General features: G+C 31.4%; 2 protein-coding genes across 2 annotated transcripts; one reads left to right on the top strand and one right to left on the bottom strand.

Moving 5' to 3' along the window:
* The first annotated feature begins 1,923 nt into the window (after positions 1 to 1,923).
* LOC126735092 (endochitinase-like) lies at positions 1,924 to 10,024 on the top strand. Its single transcript, XM_050438994.1, has 9 exons — positions 1,924 to 2,028; positions 2,355 to 2,513; positions 8,263 to 8,358; positions 8,417 to 8,535; positions 8,602 to 8,720; positions 8,777 to 8,907; positions 9,442 to 9,605; positions 9,665 to 9,781; positions 9,841 to 10,024. Exons 1-9 carry the CDS (start codon positions 1,971 to 1,973, stop codon positions 9,964 to 9,966), a joined length of 1,089 nt encoding a protein of 362 aa, XP_050294951.1. The 5' UTR covers positions 1,924 to 1,970; the 3' UTR covers positions 9,967 to 10,024.
* A 963-nt stretch (positions 10,025 to 10,987) lies between these two features.
* On the bottom strand, positions 10,988 to 13,605 carry LOC126735386 (chitinase-3-like protein 1). Its single transcript, XM_050439353.1, has 6 exons — positions 13,443 to 13,605; positions 13,189 to 13,368; positions 11,799 to 12,162; positions 11,613 to 11,739; positions 11,377 to 11,562; positions 10,988 to 11,319 (listed from the first exon to the last, which is right to left on the bottom strand). Exons 1-6 carry the CDS (start codon positions 13,525 to 13,527, stop codon positions 11,044 to 11,046), a joined length of 1,218 nt encoding a protein of 405 aa, XP_050295310.1. The 5' UTR covers positions 13,528 to 13,605; the 3' UTR covers positions 10,988 to 11,043.
* Between the last annotated feature and the right edge of the window lie 12,632 nt (positions 13,606 to 26,237).

Here is a 26,237-nt window from a genome sequence, read left to right as displayed (position 1 = left end):
AGTAATCGGTAATATTAAAAGTGGTAACGATCTGCATGTATATCGGAATCAGATATCGTAAATATATAAAAGCTATAAATAAACAAAAAACAAATCATTAAACCAGTTAAACTTAAGTTGAATTAAAAATCAGCAGCATTTCTATCACTAGCCATTTTAAAGGTCCACTCAGGTCAGGACTTAAACCCTTTAAATATATTTGTAATTATTGTATATCAGTACAACGAGGATAGCAAAGATGAGTATAGGTTATGTAGACCAGTTGTGTATTGCTCATAGACAATAATGCAGTTGCCTGTAGTTTTTGAAAGAATTCGTGATTTTTTGGAAAATATTCTGTTTAAGGATAAATACAAAACGTTTATAGAAAAAAATCGTTATAGATCCAGATAAATTGTATTTTTATGTGGAACAAGTTTTTCAATTTTAAAAATTAAGGAAAATTACACATTAACCAAGAGGCTTGGCACTTAACTGGATGACTGGCAGACTCGTTAATGAGTATATCATTTAATTTTATCAGTATTTAATTATCATTAATGACTCTGTGCTTAAAAGTATTTGAGAAACAGTTTGGGCACGTTAAATTGCCAAAGGTGTAGTTCATTAGTTGTTATAGCCTGGTTTAGTTATTATGTTAGTTATTATTTGTTAGTTATTAAGTTATTTTATTTGATATACAGGGTGAGATACACCCTTAAAATCTTAAAAGAAGCTTTCCAATGATACCATATAAAAATACATTTCAGAACATTCTTTTCTATCTGTTCATCAAGGAAAAAAATAAATGAAAACACATTTTTGATTTATTTTATTATTGTTTAATTAAATGTAGTAAATGATTAGCCTTATTTGAAGACAATAATAAAGCTTGCTTTCGAATTCTTCACGCACGTTTACAAATATTTCTCTGGATATAGCACGGCATTCCTGAACTATTCTATGCTAGAGTTGCTCTAGTGACTCAAGTTGCTCTTTAAAAACCAAAGTTCAAGAGTCAAAAATTTTTGATAAAATGTTAGGCTTTAGGATTTTTAACCTCAAGTCATCTATTCGTGCTGGCATCATAAAAACAAACAAGAACAAAACAAAAAGGCAACATGCAAACTAATTGATTCTTCAAAACCCTGTGTTTTAATAAGAACCTGTTTCCATAATTGATTTGAGAGATAAGTAGGCACAACTTGTTCGTTCATTAAGGCAAGCAAACTATCCCAATCATTAGCATAATTTAGTATATTATTTGCAATAAGTGGAACAAAGATATACGGGTATACGTTTGATTGGTCAGTTGTATATTGCTTTCAAGTTCTAATCCATTTTATTGTTTTTATTTTGAGAAAATAGTTTATTTAACTGTAGTTGCATATAATTTAAAGAAAACATAATTTGGTGGGAATGAGACGAACAGAAGCCCAAATAATTTAAGAAAATATTGCGATAAACCTTACAATCAGAGCTTTAAATATATTTTTATTGACATTTTGATAAATAATCAATGAGCCTACTATTACACAACAAAAGCTTTAAAGACTGTTGTGTATTGCTCAGAGGGACTAATGCTGTTGGTCCACAAAAATATGGCCAAAATTTCATTTCTAGTCCTACTTCAGTTTTTTCATAGCAATTATTTTATGATATTTAGATCATTTAAAAAAAAGGAGATAGGCAGGGGTGGGGTAACCAGGAATGGTCTTTCAGATTTTAGATATGTACTACAGATTTTCAATTCAAAGAATCAAAATTAAGGGTTTATCAAAAATTGCTCAATAATCAAATTATTTTGAAGTATATTTATTTATATCGGAAAGAAGTGATAACAAAACAACTGAACCAATCACCGTTAAAATTAACAAGTGGTAACGATCTGCATGTATATCGTAATCAGATATCATAAATATATAAAAGTCATAAATAAACAAAAAAACAAATCATTAACCCATTTAAACTTAAGGAAACTTAAATTAAAAATGAAGCTGCTACTATCAGCAGCATTTCTGTCACTGACCATTTTAAAGGTCCACTCAGGTCAGTATTTAAATCTTTTAAATATTTTAGTATAAAACATTTTTTCTTTAAACTGCTGTGCGTAAAGTACGCACTTTAGACACTTCCCAGGGCTTATAAAGTTTCAATTTTTACGCATTAGTGCGTAAAGTAATTTGGTATTATTGATTTCATTTCTTCGGTGGTAGAATCCTAGTAGACCCCTTTTTTCCCCTATTCATTGATATATGTCGAATTCATTGTTGAATTGAATAAATTACCGCATTCGCCTATGATTCAAGTGACTAATTTCCCATTCGTAAAAAAAGGATCATTTCACACACTTGTTACATAAATAACTATTTTAGTTGCGGTTGTTTGTTACTATGGCAGCTGGTCAGCTTGGGACGGAATCACTCCTGAAAACTTCGACGCCAGCCTTTGTACGCATATCAATTATGCGTTCATATCAATTTGGGAGGACGGAAATCTTCGAGTTGAAGATGACGAGCTTGATATCGATCAAGGTAAGTTAAATGAAACTTTCATTTTAAGTATACCACAAGTTTAAATATTTTTAGTTTAGATCTTAGTCAAGTTTTCTTAACATAATAGTAAGCTCTTAAAAAAAACACGATCCGTAAAAATGTTTGAAGTTTCGTTAGTTCCAAAGTCAGATGGTGAAACCTCTCCTTAGTTTTTATTATAGTGAGTTAAACAAAGGTGAAATTATGCAGACGATTATGTGGGAGACAAAGATGAATCTGACTTTTTCCAAAATTGAGATTAAAAAAAAAACAATGATAGTGGTCTATAAAAGACGAAACATCGTGTTTTAAATTTAATAACGTCATCAAGTTAAATACGAAAAATAACCGTTTCTTTATACAGATTCGAAGGAACATTGAAAGAAAACGCAAATTCGTAGTTTATTAATTTTTTTAATTGTTATTTCAAGCCGTTCATCAAAAAAATTAAGTTTTTTTCATTACCGTTGTCGCTCTATATGATGGCTATTTAAATTCGATGATACACGTTTGATCTTTTAGCTTCCACCATCAACTTTTCTATTCTTATGGGGCAGACTGAATTTTATTATACTAGACTTAAGTAGTCTCGTTATAGATACAATTATTGTATAACTGATATTGTATTGAAAAACTTTATGACAAGTTTCTTTACCAAAAAGTATATTTCAAGGTTGTTTCTAGATATACAGTAGGCTCGCGTTAATGTGAACTCAAAAAATTTCAACTTAGTTCGCTTTACTGAAATGTTCACATTATGGAGATTATATTAAAAATAGCTAAAATTAAAATAAAAGGGAACTACATTGTACTTTATTTATGTTTGTATTTATTTATAAATTTATTTAATACAGTTTTAAGCATTATACAAAAGTTTTATTTTAAAAAAGATGTAATTTTTGTTTGCACTGTTTTTTGCGACAGGTTTAAGGCCTTTTCTTCTAAACCTTTTAGTGTAATAATGTCCTTTATGTCGATATAGTTTTGATTGGCCCATTGTGTGACAATTTTCAAGCTGCAAGAGCCTCCAAATGCGTAACTTTTTTTTCTTCAAAAGTTAATATCTCGCAGTCACTATCTTCTGAATCATTGCTATCGAGATTTTCCTCCACTGCGTCTGTATTCCATTCCTCAATGTCTTTGGGATTATAATCAATCTAAAAACAATCATATCTCAATGAAATTCTAAAATTATTACAGACTTTCTTCTTTTAATTTTTCAAAATCGAAAATTAAAAGTAGTAACTAGCACTAAATAATACCTGTTCCATTGTTTGAAGCAATGTAATGGTTTCGTTAACTGCAGCTGCTCTAACATCATTTTCCCACATCTCTTTTAGTCGAGCTAAAGGTAGGTCATCCTCCTCAAAATTTTTTCCCAAAATATTATTCCAACATTTTGAAATTACTGAAGGCTCTATTTTTTGCCAGGCCATATGCAATTGCATGATAGCATCTCTTAAAGTTATAACTTTTAGGGCCTCAGTTACTCCTTGACCCTTTGATACAATTGAACTTAATAGGCCTTTTCTGTAAAATAGTTTGGTTATTCGCAAAACATTTTGGTCTAATGGTTGAATTAATGGTGTAACATTTGGGGGCATGTAGATAACAAAAATGTGTTTATCAGAAGTTTTTAATTCTTCTGCCGGTGGATGCGAAGGGGCATTGTCTAACAGGAGAACGGCTTTTAAAGGAAGGTTTTTGCTTTGTAAAAATGATTTAACCTAAAAACCCAATTTAGTCTTAAAAAAATTAAAAAGCAAACACAACTTTCATTTACATCTGGAACAAAATGCTTAAAAAACCAATTTTTAAAAATTTCCTGCGTCATCCAGGCATTTTTAGTGCTTTTATAGATGACTGGATTATCAAGTCCTTTAAAACATCTGGGTGATTTTGCTTTTCCTAGTACTAAAGGCGTTAGTTTGTGTGATCTTGTAGCATTTGTGCACCCCAAAGAGTTATTCTTTGTTTATTTTTAGACCAGGCGCCGTTTTTTCAAAAATTGCAACATGAGTTTTATCTGGCAATAACTTCCAATATAAATCCGTCTCATCTGCATTATAAATTTGATCTTCACTAAGATTAAGCCGCTTCATCTTTTTTCTTAAGCCTTCAATAAAGGGATTTACAAGGTGAGGCTGCGAGGACAACTTTTCACCTGCAATTTTAAGCAGCCTTATACCATATCGCCATTTAAATTTTTGCAGCCATCCATCGCTTGCATTAAATTTATCGTTGAGTTTTAATTTTCTATGTAAATCTAGAGCCTTTTCTTTAAGCATATCACCCGTTACTGGCAAGTTTCGTTCACGCTGTTTGGTAAACCATTTATACAGCAAAGTTTCCATCTTGGGGTTTTCTGCACTTTTTAAAGTGCATTTTTTTATTGTATACTGTAGTCGTTTTGGAGTTATTGGGTAGTTTTTTATAAATTGCAAAAATCTTGATGCCTTCTGTGGATATCCAAATGCATATTGAAAAAGCCAAAACAGCATTTATCAAGATGAAAAACGTATTTACCAGCCACGACTTACAGCCGTCAACGAAAATAGTGCGATGCTATGCGTGATTTGGATCTTTTTTTATGGAGTTGAATCGTGGATGCTTACGAAGGCCTTCTACAAAAAACTAGAGGCATTTGAAATGTGGCTGTACCAAAGAATCCGAATACCATGTACAAAGAGAATAACCAATACAGTGCTGAGAAGCCTAGGAAAGAAAAAAAGTCCTGAATACCGTTCAGACTCGAAAGCTAGAATATGTGGAACACGTAATGTGTAATGAAAGCCGAAAACAACCTTTTGCAAAAGATCCTCCAAAGCATCGAGATCGAGAATATCGTGAATATCGTGATTGAAAAGTGTAAGAATCAATGAATACCTCAACTATTCTGCGCTGCTGTTCGAATAGCCAACAACCAGAACTGTAGGCACTCTAAGAAAAAGAAAAACAACTACTGAGATCTCTATACTACTTGAGGCCACCCTTTTTCCATTTTGGTGATTGCGTGACTGCTGGTCACTGATGTGTTCATATGACTCTTTTAGTCAAGGTTGCCAACTCAGAGGGATGATATTTCCTTGGATGAATTATATTTTGTGGGTAACCCAGGATTTTCCTCACTTCGTTTCTGCTTCTTTTCAGTACTTCTTTCTTTTCTTGTTCTCTTAACACTTCAATCCTCAAGAAGTTCTTCGCCTGCAGAATCTTCACAGGTCTATCTTGAACGGCGGGACTCGAAGGTGCAGTGGTGTTGGGAAAGAGTATAGTTTTATCCACGAACGTATTTTTATACAGGTCCTATGAATTTCAATCGTATATTCGTCGTTATTGATTAAAAGCTTTTTATTATAGATCTTGGCATGGAATTGCTTTCCCTTTGCAAGTTTTTAATACTCCTAAAGTATTTTATTAATCATGTGAAATGGTTCTTGACTCCTTTGATCATTCGTTGCTAAAATAGGTAAATTGTCAAAATTATTATGCGCTATTTCAACTTTAAGTGTTTTATTTAAAAAATTCAGATCGACTTCTTTTATTTGCATTAAAATATTTTTCCTTTTTGCGAGTGCATCTTGACCTTAATATTTTTCCTAAGACAAGCATTCTCTTCTTTCAAACGACCCACTGTCGACTTTTCCGTGTCTAATTCCTACTTATAATTAGTTTACAGATGTTTGCAGATGGTATCAGACTTATCATAGAACAGAACTGACTTTAACAAAATGGTACTCTACTAGAAATGATGACTTAATGGCAATTAATTTCTGAAGAAGTAGTTAAAAGATGTGTAAAAAGGAATTATCACTCAAAAAAATTAGTTTTCCAATTAATAATAAACTTATCATGAAAGAGGTTGAACCATATGTATATTGAAGATCTTTGATTTCAGTAATTATCAGAATTAAAAACCACTGAATGAAATAATGAGTATGTAAAGAAGAAAAAATATTGAAACGTTTGTTATAGGAATAATTGGAAGAATTAATTTTCTTGAACGTTTGGTGATAAACCCATGAATAACTGAAATGAAACAACTACTAATTGCCATTTTTTGTTTTTTGTCCATGAATGATCTAAACATGTTAAGTGTCAAATTCATTTGGTTGACGTTTAAAAAAAAATTAAATCAGATGTAATCAAAATTTAACTGATCACGTTTTTTAACATTAGGAGCCTAATGTATTGTAGAAGTAAAAACGGCCATCAAATAGTGCTAATAAATGGTCCTTAAAACAGATTTGCCAATTTCCAATGGTTAGATAAGGTATAAACATATTTAAAAGCAATTTAGCACGGTCTTCTATCAAAGACTTTACACACATCTTAAAATTTTGAAAACTGATGTATCGACTTCATTAATTTTAATTTCATGTGAAAGCTGAAAAGTTTCTTCACCGCTTGTTTTAGATTCATTTGTAAATACAGCTACTTTGGTGTTATTAGGTAGCTTTTAAGATCTTAATACTATCAAAGGCTTTGCAAAAATCTAAATATTTTGAAAACGTATGTAACGATTTTATTAATTTTAGTTTCATATGAAAGCTGATAAGTTTCGTTACCATTAAATAATTCAAGAGTATTGGTTCGGATACAGAGTCACTACATTTAAACAAAACAATGGGTGAATCACTAGAACAAGACAAAATGAAGAGGCGATTGCTACATTAGAAAAACTTCATGGAGTAACTGTTGAGGGTAAAAGAGTCATTCAATGAGAAAAAATTAATCAATAAATCGAGACTCTTAATTCAAATATAACTAGAAGTGACTTATTGGAAAAGGATACCTACAGAGTCATTGGTTTCAAATACAACTGTCAATGAATCTTTAGAGACTCCTAAGAAAAGAAGTTGTATCAAGGCAATCATTAAAGACTCATAATTCGACTAAAGGTCCACTGCATTTAAATATAATCAAAGATGACTGATTAAAAAAAGATAAGGAGTCACTGGTTTCAAATACAGCCAGAAATGAGTCATCAGAAAAAGACAAAATGGAAAATGTTACTCTTGCAATAACTCCTCTTGGCAAAAGAGGGCGCTCCAAGGTGAAAAATGAATCATCCAAGAGTTATGATTCGTGTAAAGAGTCAGTACATTTAAATTCAATAATCAGTGACTCATTAAAAGAAGAAATTGAAGGGACTACTGCAATAAAAAAATCTTTTCGAGTAACTACTGATGGTAAAAAAAGTCAAGTTTCTTTGTAAATGGTTTGGATGTTTGCTGTTTTGGAGTTATTAAGTAGTTTTTTAATGGATTGAAAAAAATATTGAATCAAACGCTTTACAAAAATCCAAGTATTTTGAAATCTTATGTAACGATTTCATGCATACGTCTTCTTTCATTAAAAAAGTATTTTATTCATTTCATAAAAGCTTATGAGTTTCTTTACTAAAGAATGATCCAACAATTTTATGTACTTTTTTAAGACCTCCTTGAGAAAGAGAGAGATTGCCAGATATTTTTTACATATGCAAATTTTTAACATCAAAATGTTTAAATCGCTAAACAACGGAGCATCGTATCATCAATTTTAAATCACTATCTGCGGCTTTAAATAATAGCAGAATTTTTTTTATTTTTTGCATAATCCTCTGGAAATACTTCAAATTACTTAAGTTTACCATAATTTAAGGGACCTTGACACCAGACGATAAGCATAAAAAAAACTAAATAATTTCCATATCCATAATTTCGAGTGTTTTCTTCTCCTAAATCACAAAAATATATTTCTTTAGGTCTTTACAAGAGAGTAACCGACTTGAAGAACCAAAACCCAAACCTCAAGGTTTTGCTTAGCGTTGGTGGAGATTCAGCTGCAGATTTATTTAGAGGTGATAATACTCTCATATAATTAAATGAAATTTCCAAAAAAAAAACTATTTTTTATAGGAATGGCCGGAGATGCCTCAAAACGAGGACCTTTTGTCGGTAGCGCCACCTACTTTTTATCAGCTTACAATTTTGACGGTCTTGACATTGATTGGGAATATCCTGAAGTAGCGGATCAGGTAAAGACGTTTTACCTAACATACAAAATTGAAATTTTTTCATTCGTCATTCAATTATTATTTTAGGATAACTACATAACTTTATTAAAAGAATTAAAAGCAGCCTTCCAACCAAAGGGCTGGCTACTGACTGCAGCAGTATCTTCTGACACTGAGCATGGATATCTTATCAGCGAAATGGTTCAGTAAGTTATTTTTTAAATATATGAGCAATAAATATATGATTTTGTTGTGTTTTTAGATATTTCGATTTTATTAATGTGATGACGTATGATTTCTACGGTCCCTGGAGTGACTATACCGGTCAAAATTCTGCATTGTACAGTTCAAACGTAGAAAGTGATTGGGAAAAAAGTCACTTGAATGTTGCTGGTAAGTATATCCATATTTTCTGGAAAGTTAACAGATGGGATAAATCGTTATCATAGCGATCATCAATAAATCTTCGAACTGAAATGATAATATTTCTCAGAATGGGTCAAAAGTTGAGTTTTTCGCGCATTCTACACTATTCAACATTTTACACTTCAATAACGTCCTGGATCAACATTAAACTAAATTTTCTTGCCAAAAGACGGGAGAAAAGTAAATATTTTTGCATACTAGCATACTCTTTTCACGAGCATCCTCAATAACCCTAAAATTATTTTTTTTCATACCTTTATGCTCCTTACAGACGTGAAAAAACGCTACCTAGAAGGGGATATAAATAGTTAATTTTTATAGTTCTTACTCACTGATCTCACAATTCAGTAAATTCCTGTCATATTATGGACAATATTTTTAGAAAATGCTTCAAATAATGAACACTGTATACCTCGTAACACGAGACGTTCAAGACCCAAGTAATTCCTAAACACAAAAACCAACTTCAAGCAAAATTTTAAAATATTGAATATTTTTTAGCTGCCGCTAATAACTGGGTTAACGCAGGCGTACCGAAAAACAAACTGACCATTGGCACTGGCTTTTATGGTAGATCCTTCACTTTATCCGATCCGAATAACCATGGACTTCATGCTGGTATTATAGGACCCGGAAACGATGGTGGAGAAGCTACTTATGCCCATGTAAGTTTCTGCTGTAAGTTCATGTTTCTCATACCTTCAATTATGTTTTTTTCTTGAAGATTTGTTCAACGTATGATGGCTGGACTCGGGTGTGGGACGACGAACAGAAAAATCCATATAGGTATTCAGGAAACCAGTGGATTGGGTATGATGACCAAGACTCCATTTGGGCAAAAGTAAGGAAATATTTGATTAAATAATTGTTTAAAGGGTATCATATTTGGACCTTTTTTAGGCCGCATGGATAAAGGATAATGGATTTTTGGGAGTGATGATATGGGCAATTGATCAAGATGATATTGCTGGAGTTTGTGGAGAAAAGCAAATTTTGCTAAAGCAAATCAATAGAGCGATAGCTTAGATAGATTTATATTTTATGTTATTTTTATGTAATTTTTAATAAAGTAAAAAAAAGGTTATTCTGAAGATGTTTTAATTCATAATTCTATTACTTAATAAGCCTCGAATGACAAGGGTTTTCTAAAAGAAACATGTGACATTGTAAAAGACTTGTTTATCTTATTTCCACAATGTTTCATAAAAGATTCCAGATTTTACATCATAGTTTACAACCTTTTTCAGAATATGGTTCATTATCTGGATCTACAGAAGATCTCTTCAGGTAATCAGTTGGATATTTAAAGGAGGTTTATAAGAAAATTTAAGAACTATGAAAGGCTAATCTAGACAAGGCTTCTGCTCTCAAGACTTTTGGTCTAACATTGCAAAAGACTTGTAAATATACAATGTTTAATGAAGCTTTAGCAATACTTAAAACAATTTTAAGCTTCCACATTTAATATAATCATAAGAATCATGAAAGGTTTGGTCTCTAGAACAAACTTTTGACATCTTAATGATTGATTAATAAGCTGATCTCACTAAAAAATTCTCTGGTCCCTTATCTGTATCTCCAGAGAAGTCCTTATATGATGATACTTTCAAGAAGTTTTCAATTCAAAATGAATTCATTAATTGTAAAATATATAAAATATAAAAAATGTAAAGTTATTATCAGCTTACCTTTTGTCTGTTTTGTGTTCTTGATGTGTACTTATTGGTTTTGTTTTGAGTTTGGGATGTTCTTTGATTGTCTTTTTATACGACAATGCAGTTAAAACAGCAAACTACTAATTGGTCTACTAAGACCAAATTAATCAAGCAAATTGTTTTTGTGGGAAGAAGAAAGACTGAAAGGTTTAAAATCATGATTGTCATTTAATAAAACATACGAATAATTAGAAGGTCATCTAAATAAGGGGTCAATCAATGATTTTTTTCCGTTTTTAGATCAAAATGCAAAAAACTCAAATTTCCACTCTCAGATATGAAAACTTGATCCTGAATCGTGCCGTGATAAGATTTAATTAAAAAAGTACAAATTTTCTAGCAAAATATAATTTATTTCAATTCTCTTTCATTAAACATATACATATTTTTAATTATTGTTCTTTAAACTGTAGCCTTTCTCAGCCAAAGAAGTGTGAATAGTATTAATCAGAGGATATTTGCCTTCACCACAAAGACCAGTAAAATCATCAGTGTCGAAACTCCAAACCATAAATCCACCAAGATTCTTGGATAATGCGTAGTCCACTTTAACACCCAATGATTTTTTGTCGTCATAACCAATCCACTGGTTGCCCACTACGAAATGGGGAACTTGTTGCTCATCATCCCAAATATCTACGCGATTTGGATAGGCTTCACAGATCTAAAATTACATTTATAATTTAACATGATAGTCGCATTTATTACTATATCATAATACCTCATTATAACCCAAAACACCATCTTGCCTAGTGTATGGTCCAGCAGTACCACCACCACTTATAGGGGCGTACAGAGAAGTATTAGTGGCATCAGCCAAGGTAAATGTTCTGGCATAAGTGGCAATGCCAAAGTTAATCTTGGATGGATCAGCTCCTTGAGACAACCAATAGTTAACTCCAGTATCCTAAAAAAACCAGTTAATAGTTGCCTTAAAGCTCATAGGTATGCACTCACGATATTCCATTCAGAGTTATTGTATTGGGCATCAATTTCAGCAGAATAAAGTAATGTATGATGACCCACGTAATTGTCAAAGGCGCCGTGGAAATCATAGGCCATAATGTTGATATGGTCCAAAATCCTAAACATTTCCAAACCCTCATTAAAAATCCATGTTTTAAAAAATAAGAAAAAACATACTGAGATAAAGCTGCTACATCATAAGAACCATCTATGTTTACTTTAGCACTGTTGACCGCAGCAGAAAGAATGTAACCATAAGGTTGAAAGGCAGCTTTCAGCTCCTGCAACATCAAAATAAAGTTTTCTTTATCGGCAGGGTTTACGCTGTCTCTCTTGGCCGGATATTCCCAATCAAAGTCGAAACCATCGAAGTTATATTTTTGAATGAAAGCCAAAACTTCTTTTACTAGTGTTGAACGTTTTGTCGCGTCTGCTACTACTTCCGAGTAGGTTTGGGAGCCTTCGTTCCATCCTCCGAGAGAGATGATCGTTTTGAGGTTGGCGTTTTGGTTTTTGAGGGCCACGAAACGTTGGAATCCATCTAAAAGAATCAATATTTGGTATTAAATATTGCATGGCCTGACTTCTTCTTCAAAGTTCTTGATAGATAATATCCAGAAGCCAGAAGAACTCCCTTGGAATCGTATATCCGTACAATCTTTTCATATGGAGGCATCACTTGCAATTAAAGAAGAGTCAGTAGGTCTCCTGGTTTCTGCAGATATTCTAATTTTATCTCGCTGACAACAGGGTTACTGCTGATTAGGAAATCAGAAATAAGCAAGGAAGAACTGAGAAGGGTGAGGAACTCCTATACACATGTGGGATGCTATCAACTTCAAAAACAATACTTCAGAAATGACAAGCAATACTTTAAGATCTTTCAAAGGATTTTGATTGCATACTCTACAGAAAAAACCAGAACTGGGGTGTTCGTTTGGATTTAAATTAAAAATATTCATTGGTTTCAACAATATTGACTATACGTAGAATATAGTTATTCCAGCTATTTAAGAAGGGACTAAACGAGGAGCCAGAAGCTCCAATTGTCTGGTAGCAATAAAAAAATACTTCAATTGTCTGGAATTTTTTTTTGTTTTGTCCTAAAAAAATGCAAAATACTTGGAAATAATAGCACAATATTTTAGCTACCTCTTGTAGATCCAACGAAGAAAAAATTATTCTGTGGTATCTGAGTTATTTTTTACTCAGTGATTTTACTGGAAGCAATAAACACTTACATTTTGGCTTTACAAACCACCAATTAACATTAGAGGTCAAGCTGGATTTCCAGTGACAACTCTTAAATAGGCTTGAATGTGGGAACAATTTTTTAGACCTTTTAAAGGCTTTTGACTGCACATCCTTTGAAATAATCAGAACCGAAGTTTTCTTTTGGATTTGCAGGGAAAATTTGATGTTTCGTCTGTATTTCTCAGAGAACATTTTGCATTAATTAACTTTACTAGTAATTACAATAAATAAAATAAAATTTGGTCAGGTATTTATAAGAAACCAAGGAAATCTATATGCGTTTCTTAAAATCTAAAAGAATTATTCTACTTACTAAGACCATCTGGATCAGATTCCCATGGATCCAAAATATGTATGGACCCATCAGCGTTCAACCCAAGGAAAGTGAATGCAATGTGAGTGCATAGGTTTGGATCGATGTTTTCTACGTCGAATTTTCCATTGCCAGGCCTGTAAACGGTCCAACTTTCGAAGTAACAGTAAATTACTTTGCCTAAAATCGTTGATTCAATAATTTATTTAATACTTAGTGAGTGAACATTTTTAATCAATAAATGGTTAGCTTACCAGTGTCCTGGGCATTTTTCACACTTTTTGCCTGCACAGACAGTGCCGAGAGGGCAAATATACACAAGCACACACTTAATTTCATTTTACCAAATTAATGCGATTAGTGAATGTAACTTAAAATGAAAAATGATTTATATACAGATTTTCGTAAAGTACTTGAAATATTTATCTGCATTTGTCATTATTTTTATCTGTATGATATATGCATTATAGTTGAAAAAATGAAATAATTGTGAACTATATTTCAAAATTTTTATGGAAATCTTTGTTGAGTTCATGTGCTGATAACTCCTGACGTATCCTAGGAATCAATACATTTAAATAATGAGCGTAATTTTCCTATTTTTTTATTTCTTCTAAAAATACCTAAACAATGGGAGTGACATAAGCCACTCAAATGTAAGTGATGATTAATCATAATAGTATCATTGTGACACATTCTCGTGTCAATTTCGTATTAATAAATCTTATTAATACCAAATCTTATCATATATATCTCTAATAATATGTCGATTTATCTCAGTCATAACAAAATTGTTCAATTTCTTTCACAAAACTCAATGAAAATGTAATAAAATAAAAATCTGTTTTAAACCTACATAGAATCAAAAAAGAAGAAGAAAATAAAGCAAAAAAAAACTCTTCTTCTAGTATGACCAAAAAACAAAAACCTGTAGGCTGCAAAATTTCAAAATCAAACCTCACTTTTAAAATTTGGCATCAAAACATAGATTTGGGTCACTAGAGGTGGAAAGGTAAATCTTTCTATTGAAAAGGCCATATGAAATGGAGAGAATAAGTCATATGCTAAAAATATTAATTTGGATTTTCCAGCGACATCTAGGGTAAATATATACTGAAACAGACTTTCCATTAAAGTTCACTGTAGTACGGGATAACGTTAACGTGGCTATGGCGTATTCACCTTAATATGAAGAAAATAGCAGTTTTCAAAGTAATTCTATTTACGTTTTCAAAATATTCTCCAAATCCAAATATTTTTTTCTGGTCTATGTAGTGGGTTAGGACAAAGTGGGTGGTGAGGACGTTTTTTATTTTTAAAAGCAGTTTTAATAAAAGGTGAAAAGAATTTAGAGAAAAAAAATAACGAATAAAAGAATTTATCAACGAATAGAATGAAAGCTATAAAAGCCTTGATATCAGTCAAATTGCAAAAAAAAAACAAAAAAAACACCCATTTTCTTACACCGTATTAATATTTTTTTCTAAATTGTTTAAATATGAATTAGCCTTAACAACCCATATTGAAAAGAATCCTAACTAATATAAAACTAGAATGTTTTAAATCTAAATATTTTACTAATTACTGTTATTTTATTTACAATTAATTTTACGTTATCACACCTTGTATATTACGATTATTATTATTATTATTATTATAAATATTATTTATATATATATATATATATATATATATATACCGTCAACCTTAAACCCCTAGTATAAGTTTGTTACTAGCATCAAAGTCTATATATTTCAACTTTGTTGAAATTTATAATATTCCATAACATCAATACCCTCTGTATATTACAAATATATATTTATTTTAGTTATCACAATAATGTGTTAAAGAATAAAAAACCGTTAATAATCCGTATAATATTATTAATTAATTAATAAAACAACCCGTGACGTCACGAGACGAACTCAATACACTTATAATCATTGCCAGACATCACCATCCTTTTTCCACAGTACTAACGTACACCCACTCATTATTCATTGTATAAAATCAACCTAATTCGTTTTCATGATCATATATTTGTCCTTATTCCACCCATTGATCTTAAAAATGTAAATCTGTAAAACGTCGTCACACGGCGAATTTTCTCGCCTTCATAAATACCACTCGATCAAAGATATGCACATATTCGGAAAATTCAAAGTTTCCGGATATCGTCGATACCATTTTCTGATCATTTCGACCCATTTTAAATTGTTAATTTTCGAAATTAAAAAGTCGGTTCCAACCCAATTTAGCGTCATCTGGCCATGTGATTGTGACGTCATCTGCTGGACCACCAACTTATTGCACCATGAGGCCTCCTATCGGTGTGTTCACGGTAAGACTGCTTTATTGTATCGCTATTTTTGGGTTTTTTTTGATAGAAAATGGCGGTTTAGCTGGAGAACGATAATATTAGAATAAAACGGCTTTCGGTGGATTATAGCCGGATAAATTCTAGGTGCTTGAGGGAAGAAATGGTTCTCATAGGTATGTTTCATCCTCAGAAGCGCCCTTTTAGAGCAGCTTTCCGTGGAGGACTTTGACGTCAATAAATTCCAGAAAATTCGGCTCAGTCAGAGGTTTTTCACAACCGATTACGGCTCCTCAAAAAATTCGCTATAGAAGTAAAATTATTAGAGTTTATGTGTCGCAGGTTGGAACCTCCACCAATTTTTCTCGATGTCTTCTAAAAGCTTCGCTCTAACAAGAGTCGATTTCAGTTGCCTGGAAGATGGAAGATATAACAAATTGCTTCTTAATGTTTCATAGACGTACTATAGATTTCAATTGTCTGGAGTGGAGACTGATGAGAGAACGACTTTGAAAAAAATTAATTTAACTTCTAGGAAGGAATTGATGCTTACCTAAAAAAAACCCAAATGTCTGAAAATATTGACGAATTGTTTGAACAATCTAAAAGAAAGAAGAATTTTTTTTTGTTTACCTGGAAAAGTAAGAAAAAATTCGACTGCCCGGAAAAAAAATATATATTAAAAATGAAAGAAAAAATAGGTCCTTAGTTCCCGAACGAAGTGCCAAATGTGCAAATAGTTCTAATTTCCTTGGCGTGTGTGTTTTTAAGTGTCATATTTTATATGAGAAATCAACTGACATAATTATTATGTTATTTAAGGTCATACTAGACGTCTAGAAAAAAATAACGGTTTAAATTAGGTTGATAACTTTGTTACTATACAAGGATGTTAGTTTGACTTTAGACTGTCAAACCCTAAGTACGTCAAAAAAATTCCTGGAAGAAACAAGAAATTATTCCTGACATCTAAAAAAATAATCAACTACTTGAAAGCAATGAAAAGAAAAAGAACAGTGCACGTTGCAGATATGAAAGAGTCAGTAAAATACTCTCAACAGCATGCTGATGACCCACAGCTGTATTTACCTTTAAACCTAAAAAATGTTCAACAATCAGACTTAAAATTCATTTAGGATTTAATATAGAAATATTTCTTTTGATGTTTTCTAATTCTCAGCTTAAAGATTAAATGTTATTAAGTAATTAATAATCAAATTCAAAAGAAAGTTCTACCACCGTCTATAGATTACATCTATTGCAATCTATAGACGGTGGTTCCACCAATGACCGACGAAGTCAAGAAAACTCAAATGTAAAGAAAGCTTAAGATTATAAAAAAATTGACACTACACTGAATTTTTTTTTTGTAAATAGACATTTCTAAAATAATAATAATTAAGACAGATAAAAGATGTTACAGGATGATATTCTTATTACAATTTACAAATTCTTCAAAGTTATACCAAAGCCTTTATTTTTTAAGATTATTTTAATTATTCCCTTGAAACTTCTGTAGCTAAGTCCTAACACTAACACAGGGGAAGGAAATTAAAAAATCTTCTGTCTTAGTAGTTGGTTTCATTCCAGGTTTGGGAAAGGCTCAAGAACACTGGCGCCAAGTTAGTACTGTTACGGGTCGGGTACGAATAAATGGATGCATTAACCACTGAATTTACATAGAGAAAACACTAGAAGACAGGGTAATCCCAGTTGAACAAAAATCTGATGGCATCTGATTCTCAGACCCCCGAAAAATCTGACATATTCCATAATGGCACATGGTCATTTTCGAGGCTAAATTATCATGAGAAGCTCCAATAGGAACTTTGAAGAGACACAACTTACCTTGTATCATCAATTTTGGCGAAATCGAGATATTATCGTTGAATATTCATTTAGTTCATTGAATATTTTTATACCTAAATATTCAATCAACTCTATTATGTTCGTAACATTGTGCGCCATCTATTAAAAGTTTAACGCATTACTTACAAAATTAAGGTGGGAAAATAGGTATCCCCAACAATTCGTTATCAACGCGAGTCGGTAATCTTATAATTAGTACACATAATTTTTGGGTAATCTAGTGAAATTAGCTCGTCTTGTATCAGGTTTGATTATTGACTGGTATCGAAAGTATTGAGTATTTTAGAGGATGCGTTTTAACAGCTTTATGCTATAAAAAAGTGTTTGTATAGTGTGATAGTAAGGTAAGTTGAGCTGGATTGTTTTTGCTTTTTGTTTAAAATATTGTTTTTTTTTTCACTTGCTATTTAGCCTGTTTTTGGCTCATAGTCTGTATATGCTTATAACATGCATTTGCTTTTGAACAGACATGGCGGCCATCCTCATGCTTCAACCTGCTTATTAAATCATTGAAATAATTATGGTAAAGACATACAACATTTTGCAAACAATGATACAATTCACATAAACTTGACAAATAACCAGTTCCTTAAGCAAAAATCCGATAAAAGTCCATTTATAGTTTAGATTGAAACAACATAAAGACGGGGTTTTCACATTGGTAAAATTAACAGTATAGAAATAGCTCTTTAGGTTAAATCTTACTGATGTTAAGAAAATTAAGATCTTTAGCTGTATTAAATCTGACTCGATCTAAATTTTGTAAACATGACCATAAATCTACTTAGAAAAAATTTCCAGAATATGATCATCAAAAAATATTAAAGAACTCATGGCACTATACATGGAACTTTTTTTGATGCAAATGAAAGGGCAAAGAAATCTTATATTCCCAGGATGAATTTGTTTACGGACTAGTGACTTTCCAAAGATAAAAAACAAGAAATTCTCAAGTCAAACTAAAATTAAGAAAAATCCGCAAAAGACGTTCGCAGCAGTTTAAGCCTGACCCCATTAAAAGATCTTATCAACAAGCATTCTCTGAAAATGCTGAAAAAAATAATTATTTGCAAAGGATATGATCATAAGGGACATAACGGAGATTTACTGTATACTGTATTTTAATTAAAAATCCAACAATAATTCACAACATTTTACAGCAAAATAAGACCCATAATAGTTCATAGTCGCCTAGTAACAGTGCTGTGCAAAGATTTAATACACAGAAAAGTACCTTTCTTTCCGATAAGATTAATAACATTCTAAGTGTATTTCAAAATACATCTGAAAAAAATAAAAATACTATCAAAAAATCACCTTTTATTCAATGAGAGTTTCATCTACGACATAAACCTTGACCCTGATTCACTTTAAACCGATTTTCATGAAAGTTGGATTAATGGACAGAATATTTAATTTAGAACAGAAAGTATATCTATAAAAAAATTAAAAACTGGATATTTTCAGAGTAAAAAATTAAATATGAAAAAAAAATTGTAAAATAATAGGACTCTCAAGTAGAAAAACAAAAAATTCAACATAAAAAACAAGAAATTCTCAAGTCAAACTAAAATTAAGAAAAATCCGCAAAAGACGTTCGCAGCAGTTTAAGCCTGACCCCATTAAAAGATCTTATCAACAAGCATTCTCTGAAAATGCTGAAAAAAATAATTATTTGCAAAGGATATGATCATAAGGGACATAACGGAGATTTACTGTATACTGTATTTTAATTAAAAATCCAACAATAATTCACAACATTTTACAGCAAAATAAGACCCATAATAGTTCATAGTCGCCTAGTAACAGTGCTGTGCAAAGATTTAATACACAGAAAAGTACCTTTCTTTCCGATAAGATTAATAACATTCTAAGTGTATTTCAAAATACATCTGAAAAAAATAAAAATACTATCAAAAAATCACCTTTTATTCAATGAGAGTTTCATCTACGACATAAACCTTGACCCTGATTCACTTTAAACCGATTTTCATGAAAGTTGGATTAATGGACAGAATATTTAATTTAGAACAGAAAGTATATCTATAAAAAAATTAAAGACTGGATATTTTCAGAGTAAAAAATTAAATATGAAAAAAAAATTGTAAAATAATAGGACTCTCAAGTAGAAAAACAGGTATAATTCCCCTAATTTCCCACCGATTTTTATGAAAATTGGATTAATGGACGGGGTATTTAATCCCCGAGTTTTAATTTTAATTGAATTTTTATGCTATTAATGAGGTTTTAAATAATTTTAAAATCATTCAGTGGAATATTAGAAGCATTAATTTTTACAGGGCCAAGCATCGAAATGACATTAATATTTATTGCAACTTTGGTTATAACTTGAGATAATTGAACTCCCAATAAGGGCGGTAAATAAATTTGTGACTTTATTTTTAATTTTAAGTTTAATGATTATGTATGGGTGATTGATTATATATGTTTGCGTCAATTGAGTAATGTTACTAGTGCCATAGACTCGTTGATTGTGAGTGGAGCTCTGGCTGTAAAGGCCTTGTGGTTTAGAATTCAGGACTATGGTAACTGCCCATTTTCTTACATGTTTTTGCTTTAATTATATTTATAGCAATAAATCGGATAACAATTCTATTAGTTTATATAAAATTTCAAATTTTAAGGAGGCCGACTAGGGTGCTTACCACGATAAGATTTTGATTCATTTATCATTATAATTTAAACTATGATAAACTGTTAAATACTATAAGCTCTGTACTGAGCAGGTCTCTGATAGTGAGTTCTGTTTATGGAAAAGGGATAAGAAAAAAAGCTAACCAAAAATTCAATAAATATCCCATAATTGTGGACTTTATTATAGCAAAAAAATATAGTAATTAATAGAAAAAGAGCAAAAAAAAATGTCGAAATGATATAATGAAAGACCTTTTTTGGGCCCGTTCTTGGCTACACAAAAAGTCCCTCAGAGTTTATCTTTATATATGAGGCACATAGAATAATAATGTCTAAATCCATTCTTTTCAAAATTCGCGCCATTTACTTAAAAGGTATCAATCTACATAGATCTATCAGTATAAAGCTGCTCTAACTCCTTATTTCAGTTTTCAGTCAATAGATGGCGCCATCTTACTCTTATTCTGATTTAAATTTAATATAGGTCACTGTTGGATGTATGTGGAGTTGCATTTACGAAAAGCAGACTCAGCAAGGGAGAGTTTAAGAAGTGACTCAAAAAAAATTACAGACGCATACATTGTAAGATTTGATTTACAAAAGGCTTTGCCTTTCCCTAAGCTGACAACATCTGTGGCGTACTATAAAAGAAATCTGTATCTATATAATCTAGGAATACATTCCTTCAACAGCAATACTGATTATATGTATGTATGGAACGAAACAGAGGGTGGGCGCGGATCGCAAGACATTGCAACTTGTTTAGTAAAGCATTTAAGACACTATGCTACGAATCATAAACATATCATTGCTTATTCAGACTCATGTACAGGTGAAAATCGGAATATAAAGATGAGTTTATCTTTGTTGAAACTAGTACAAGACTCAGAATTTGATATCAGCATCATAGATCTTAAATTTTTGGTGTCTGGGCACTCTTCTCTTCCAAATGATGGCCAACTCGGTACAATCGAAGGTGAAAGCAGACGTCACAGTATGATCTACCATCCAGATGAGTGGATTAATATTATTAAGAATTCCAAACGAAAAGAACCTACGTTTGTGCATCAACAGTTTTTGAGTACAACAGGTTTAGAGAATATGATTACCAATCGGAAAGAAACTTTTAATGGATACAACTTTAACTGGCTTAAAATAAGATGGCTTCGATTTCAAAGAGATCGACCCCTTCAATTTCAATTTAAGGAAACTCTTAAGTCCTGAAAGTGAATTTTATATTGTCGATCTTTCAAAAAAGAAAAATGTTGGTAGGCCCATTAGCAGTTTGAACATATTACAAGAACCACTCTATCCAACAAGAAGGACTGTTACAGCTGCAAAGAAGAAAGAATGATGGACTTGCTGCCATATATACCACCAGTAAATCATCAGTTTTATAAAAACTTGCCCACTCCATTACCCACCCGAGCATCTCGTCAAGAAAACCTCGAAGACAGATCTTCTGACGATGAACTGATATATGATTAGATAAGTTTAAACAAAATCATTCAGATTTATAGTGGTCTAAGTCCATATTTTTTTGTTTACCTCATAGTTTTAAGGCATTTTTTTGTAAAAAATCTGAATTTGTCATTAAGCCCACTTATGTTATACTGTATTATTAATGAATAAACATTTGAGTTATGTTGAAATATTTTGCTGAATTTTTTATTCTAATTTTAACAATTATGTCAGTTCTCCAAATTTAACGTATTCGGAGTTAGACCATTATTATTCTATGTGCCTCATATCTTGATATAATTCGGTTGCATCTGGGGGATGTAATTCTAATAAAATACGTGGATCTAGCACTGTTTATTAAAGGAAGCTCTGTCTTTACGATGATGAACAAACTTAACTCTACGCTAGAAAAGATAAATAGTTTTCTTAATGTGAATTACATATTTCTTTTAATTAATGACTATGAGGTATATTGGTTTACCAGAGATAGGAGGAGAGATACGCCTCCACCTATTATAATGAATAATACAATCATTCCCTTTAAAAGGAAGCCAAATACCTAGGCAAAACCCTACAGAAAAATTTAAAGTGGGTTATACATAGAGAAACCGTTATGATTAAAGCGAAAGACTCTCTAAAGGCTTTTGTAGAATGTGGATCTGTATCATTGGTAGCTGATCGAAACACTTTAATAACAATATTTTTCGTGTTGTTTAGGTCTCAATTGGATTTTGGTTCAATCTATTTAAAATCTTGTAGCGCTTAATACTTATGGCATAAATGTAGACAAGTCTTGAAATACAACGTCAGTTTTTTTAAAACAATTTTTGAGGATGCTAAGATTTAGAAACTCATATCTGTTCCCATGATATTAAAAATTCCTAAGGTCTCAGGAAATTGAAAAGCTAAAATAAAGCATTTTCTCTATTTATTTTGTGTCTGTCTGTTAAAACTATAACCCAAAAAATATTTTACGATAAATATTTTTAAAACGTACCTAGTTCTTATTGACCTTATTAAATTTTCTTTTTGTCTTAAAAATTATGCTAATGAAAATATTATTTTTTTTTAGTTTTTCACTATGACATCCAGGGGCAAACGTTTGGTTCTGCTAGCACGAGAAAACACACCAAGTCTTTGAGATGATACAGAAAATGTTAATAACCAAGAATCTTCTTCATCAGATTGCATTACGGAAGAAACAAATACAATTGGAACAGAGAAGTAGGGGGGCTTTAATATAAAATAAATATTTGAGACTAATATTTTAGATTTCCTCAGTCTCGGAACTTATCGCTTTCGTTTCGTCGAGTTTATCTGCAATAGCAACTCTATTTAAAAAAAGTTACGCGCTACTTTTCGCGTTTTGCAGCCAAATTATTAGTGACAAGAGACGATCTAGATAAATCCTCTAGCAAGGAAGGCCAGAACGAAGAAGAGAGAAGAGAGGACTTTTAGGCTAAATTTCAGTGATTTTATTATGAGGTAAAAGCATTTTTTCCAGGAATAAATAATATGTTTTTCTACTACTGTGCGTAAAGTACTGACTTTACACCCTTCCCAGGGTATATAAAGTTTCATTTTTTGCGCACCAGTGCTTAAAAAAGTCTTTTTAAAAAAGTGACACTTTATAAACCCTGGAAAGGGTGTAAAGTGCGTAAACTGCCCGAGCAGATCGAGGAGCGTGTTCACGTTGAAGCGGCAGAGACGAGCGAATTTAATTCCATTATTAATATTGGGAATTTCATAGGCCAATTTCCGTTGAACTATGCTTCAAAATTTGAAGTTTTAACAAATTGCTGGATTGTATCTGAAAGTTTTCTCAACATCTTTTCAAAGGAACTGCTTAAAGCTTTATGGCTGGTTGGCATACTCCGAAAAAGTACAAGGCCTTTTTGTAAAGTTTGCATTATATTTAGTTAACGCTTTGGTGGAATAGGCAGGCAGGATATATAGGATCTCTATTACTAAAATATTTTACTAACTGGAAAAAATCTAAGCAGACCTTTCAGCTACACCAAAATAAATAAAGGCAGAAAATCTTAAATCTGTAATGAGAGGTAATAACCCTCAGATGTTACCAGCTTGTTGGATTCAGGGAAATAAGCGAAAGAAAATCGTGAAAAGCTTAAACCTATTGTGAAAACAATTTTACCATGCGGACGACAGAATTGGCCTTAATCGGTACAAACGATACTGGTCCTGTTATGCTAGAGGAATTTTTAGGACTCTGTTAAAGCGTTGATTGAAAAGGGAATCACGCCTCTTCAATCAACGGTTAAAGCTTATAGCCAATGGTAGTGATTCTCAGCTTTTAAGTCACTGCAGTATCCAAGTTCTAAAGCATGTATGTATAAAAGCCCTATCACTCAAAATAAATTAATTCAAATATGTGGTGAAGTAGTTGAAGCAGGTATTCTTTTACAAGTAAAAAAAAACAAGATATTATAAACAAGATATAATATATAGGGTGGTCTAGTTTAAACGACATTAATTTTAGTACGTGATAGATAATTTAAAAAGAAATAGACGTTCATAATAAAATTTTTCTCAGAAATGTTTAATAACAAAGATACAACGTGTTAAAGTTAAGAATAATTATTTATTTATTTATCATAACTAGAAACTACAAGCTCAATTTTAATTAAATTTCGCATGCAGGTTATTGTAGTAAATTGTCAATTGCTGATGAAACTAATTTTTAAAAAAAATGCCAATGGCGTAACATACGGGAGACGATGCCAATGGCCTTTTATTACCTCAAATCTGCGAAAAGTAATAAAAATATTTTTTTATAAAAAGTCAACTGATAGATTCCCTATTTAATTTGGAAATAAAAGTTACTCTTGCAAAATTATGATTTAAGGCGCTATTCTTAAAATACCTTAATTTAATTGTTCAGAAGTACCTGCTAAAATGTTATGTTAAAAATTTATAAAAAAAAGGAAATCGGGCTTGGATTTGTAAAAAGTTGAATATAAAAGATGATCAAAAGTTACCTTAAGTCATTATTTTATTTGACGGGTTTAAATTAAGATTCAAGACTAATTTTCTTTCTAAGTTTTTCCATCATTTTAACTTCTGATAAAAAAAATATTTTATCACCTCGCAGATTTGAGGAGAAAAAGGACCAAGTCCAATGATGTATGTTAAGCCACTGGCAATTTTTTTTAAATTAGCTTTATCAGTAATTGACAATATCACTACAATAACCTCCATGCGAAATTTAATTAAAATTGAGCTGGTAGCTTAAAAGTTATGATAAATAAACAAATAATTATCCTTAACACCCTGTATCTTTGTTATTAAACATTTCTGAGAAAAATTTTATAATAAAAGTCTATTTCTTTTTAAATTCTCTATCACGTATTAAAATTAATGATGTTTAAACTGGATCGCCCTGTATATCTAGAAAGAAACAAATATCATTGTGCATCCGTTATGTGCAAAGTCCAAAGTAGTTTTTTTGCGCTTTCTCGCAGTTAGTTATTTAACAGAATTAGGCTAACCAATACCTATTTTTCGACATTAAAAATGTCTTGTATGATGGCGCTGCCGTTGTGTGATCAATATAAAGGCGTAAAAGCACTTATTCTCGAAAAGTATCCGTGAGCCAAATCTGTACATTGCAGCACACATATTTTAATTTTAGTGATTGCACATTCATGTGAAATACCCATAATTAGAAACTGTATAGGAACTGTCAAATCTCTTAGGGCCAGTATTATAAAACTATTTTGACAGATACATTAAAGTTAACTTGTGAAATAACGTCACATGTCACAGTTAACTTCAAAATATAGAAGTTAACTTTATCGGGTGGATGGGTATCAGTTAAAGTTAACTTTATAAAAAATTCTGGTTTTTGACATATATTCTGTCAATAATTTTGAATATAACCTAACACTGAAAAAACTTGTATTCCTCGACATATAGATGGCGATAAAACTACCGGACTGTCAAGCATCTGATATGTCATATAAAATGCCATAATTTTTCATAGTTTTTTAGCTTTCTTTCTAGAAGTATATCTACGGCCAAGGCAAGCCAAGCCAAAATAAAAACACGAAAAAATCATCTTTTGACAGCAGCACATGATGCTCATCATCTCAAAGACGAAGAAGAAATGGGACGTTTATAAAACTGACGTTTTATTGTTAAGGGTAACTTGATGGTTAAAGTTAAAGTTAACTTTTGAAAAATATTTATAATACCGGCCCTTAACTGGTTTATTAGAAAATATTACAAAAAGCAATAGTGACATATAACTTGGTCTGTGCTAGACACGCTGGACACAAAAGCACGAATGGGTCGACCATTTTGTACAATTATATAAATACATAAAAAATACAGAGTTATCGCTATTTTAACCCTTAACAAAATTTTAGTTTTCCTTCAATTCAAATTTCAATTTAATAAAAATGCTTTAGTCAATGAATAGGGGAGAAGGGGGCACTTTTGAACATATTTACTAAAATTCAAGTCCTGAAAAAATCAAAATTCCAATATAAAAGTGAGGAACAGCTTTTCCAGATGTAGAATATGTTTACTTTAAGCTTGGACTGAAAAAACTATTGAAATTTTAGTGTATTTTGTTTGATACGCAAATAAATAATAAATGTCATACTGTTCAAATGTACCCCAGCTGTGGGGTATATTTGAACAGGCAAAGGGGCACAAATAAACAGTACATATATATTGGAAGTTTTATTGATTTTTATTACAAAAAATCTATGGTAAATTAAAT

The sequence above is a fragment of the Anthonomus grandis genome, chromosome 4 (assembly GCF_022605725.1).
Source record: "Anthonomus grandis grandis chromosome 4, icAntGran1.3, whole genome shotgun sequence".
Lineage (NCBI taxonomy): Eukaryota > Metazoa > Arthropoda > Insecta > Coleoptera > Curculionidae > Anthonomus > Anthonomus grandis.
This window is presented reverse-complemented; position numbering and strand designations above follow the sequence as displayed.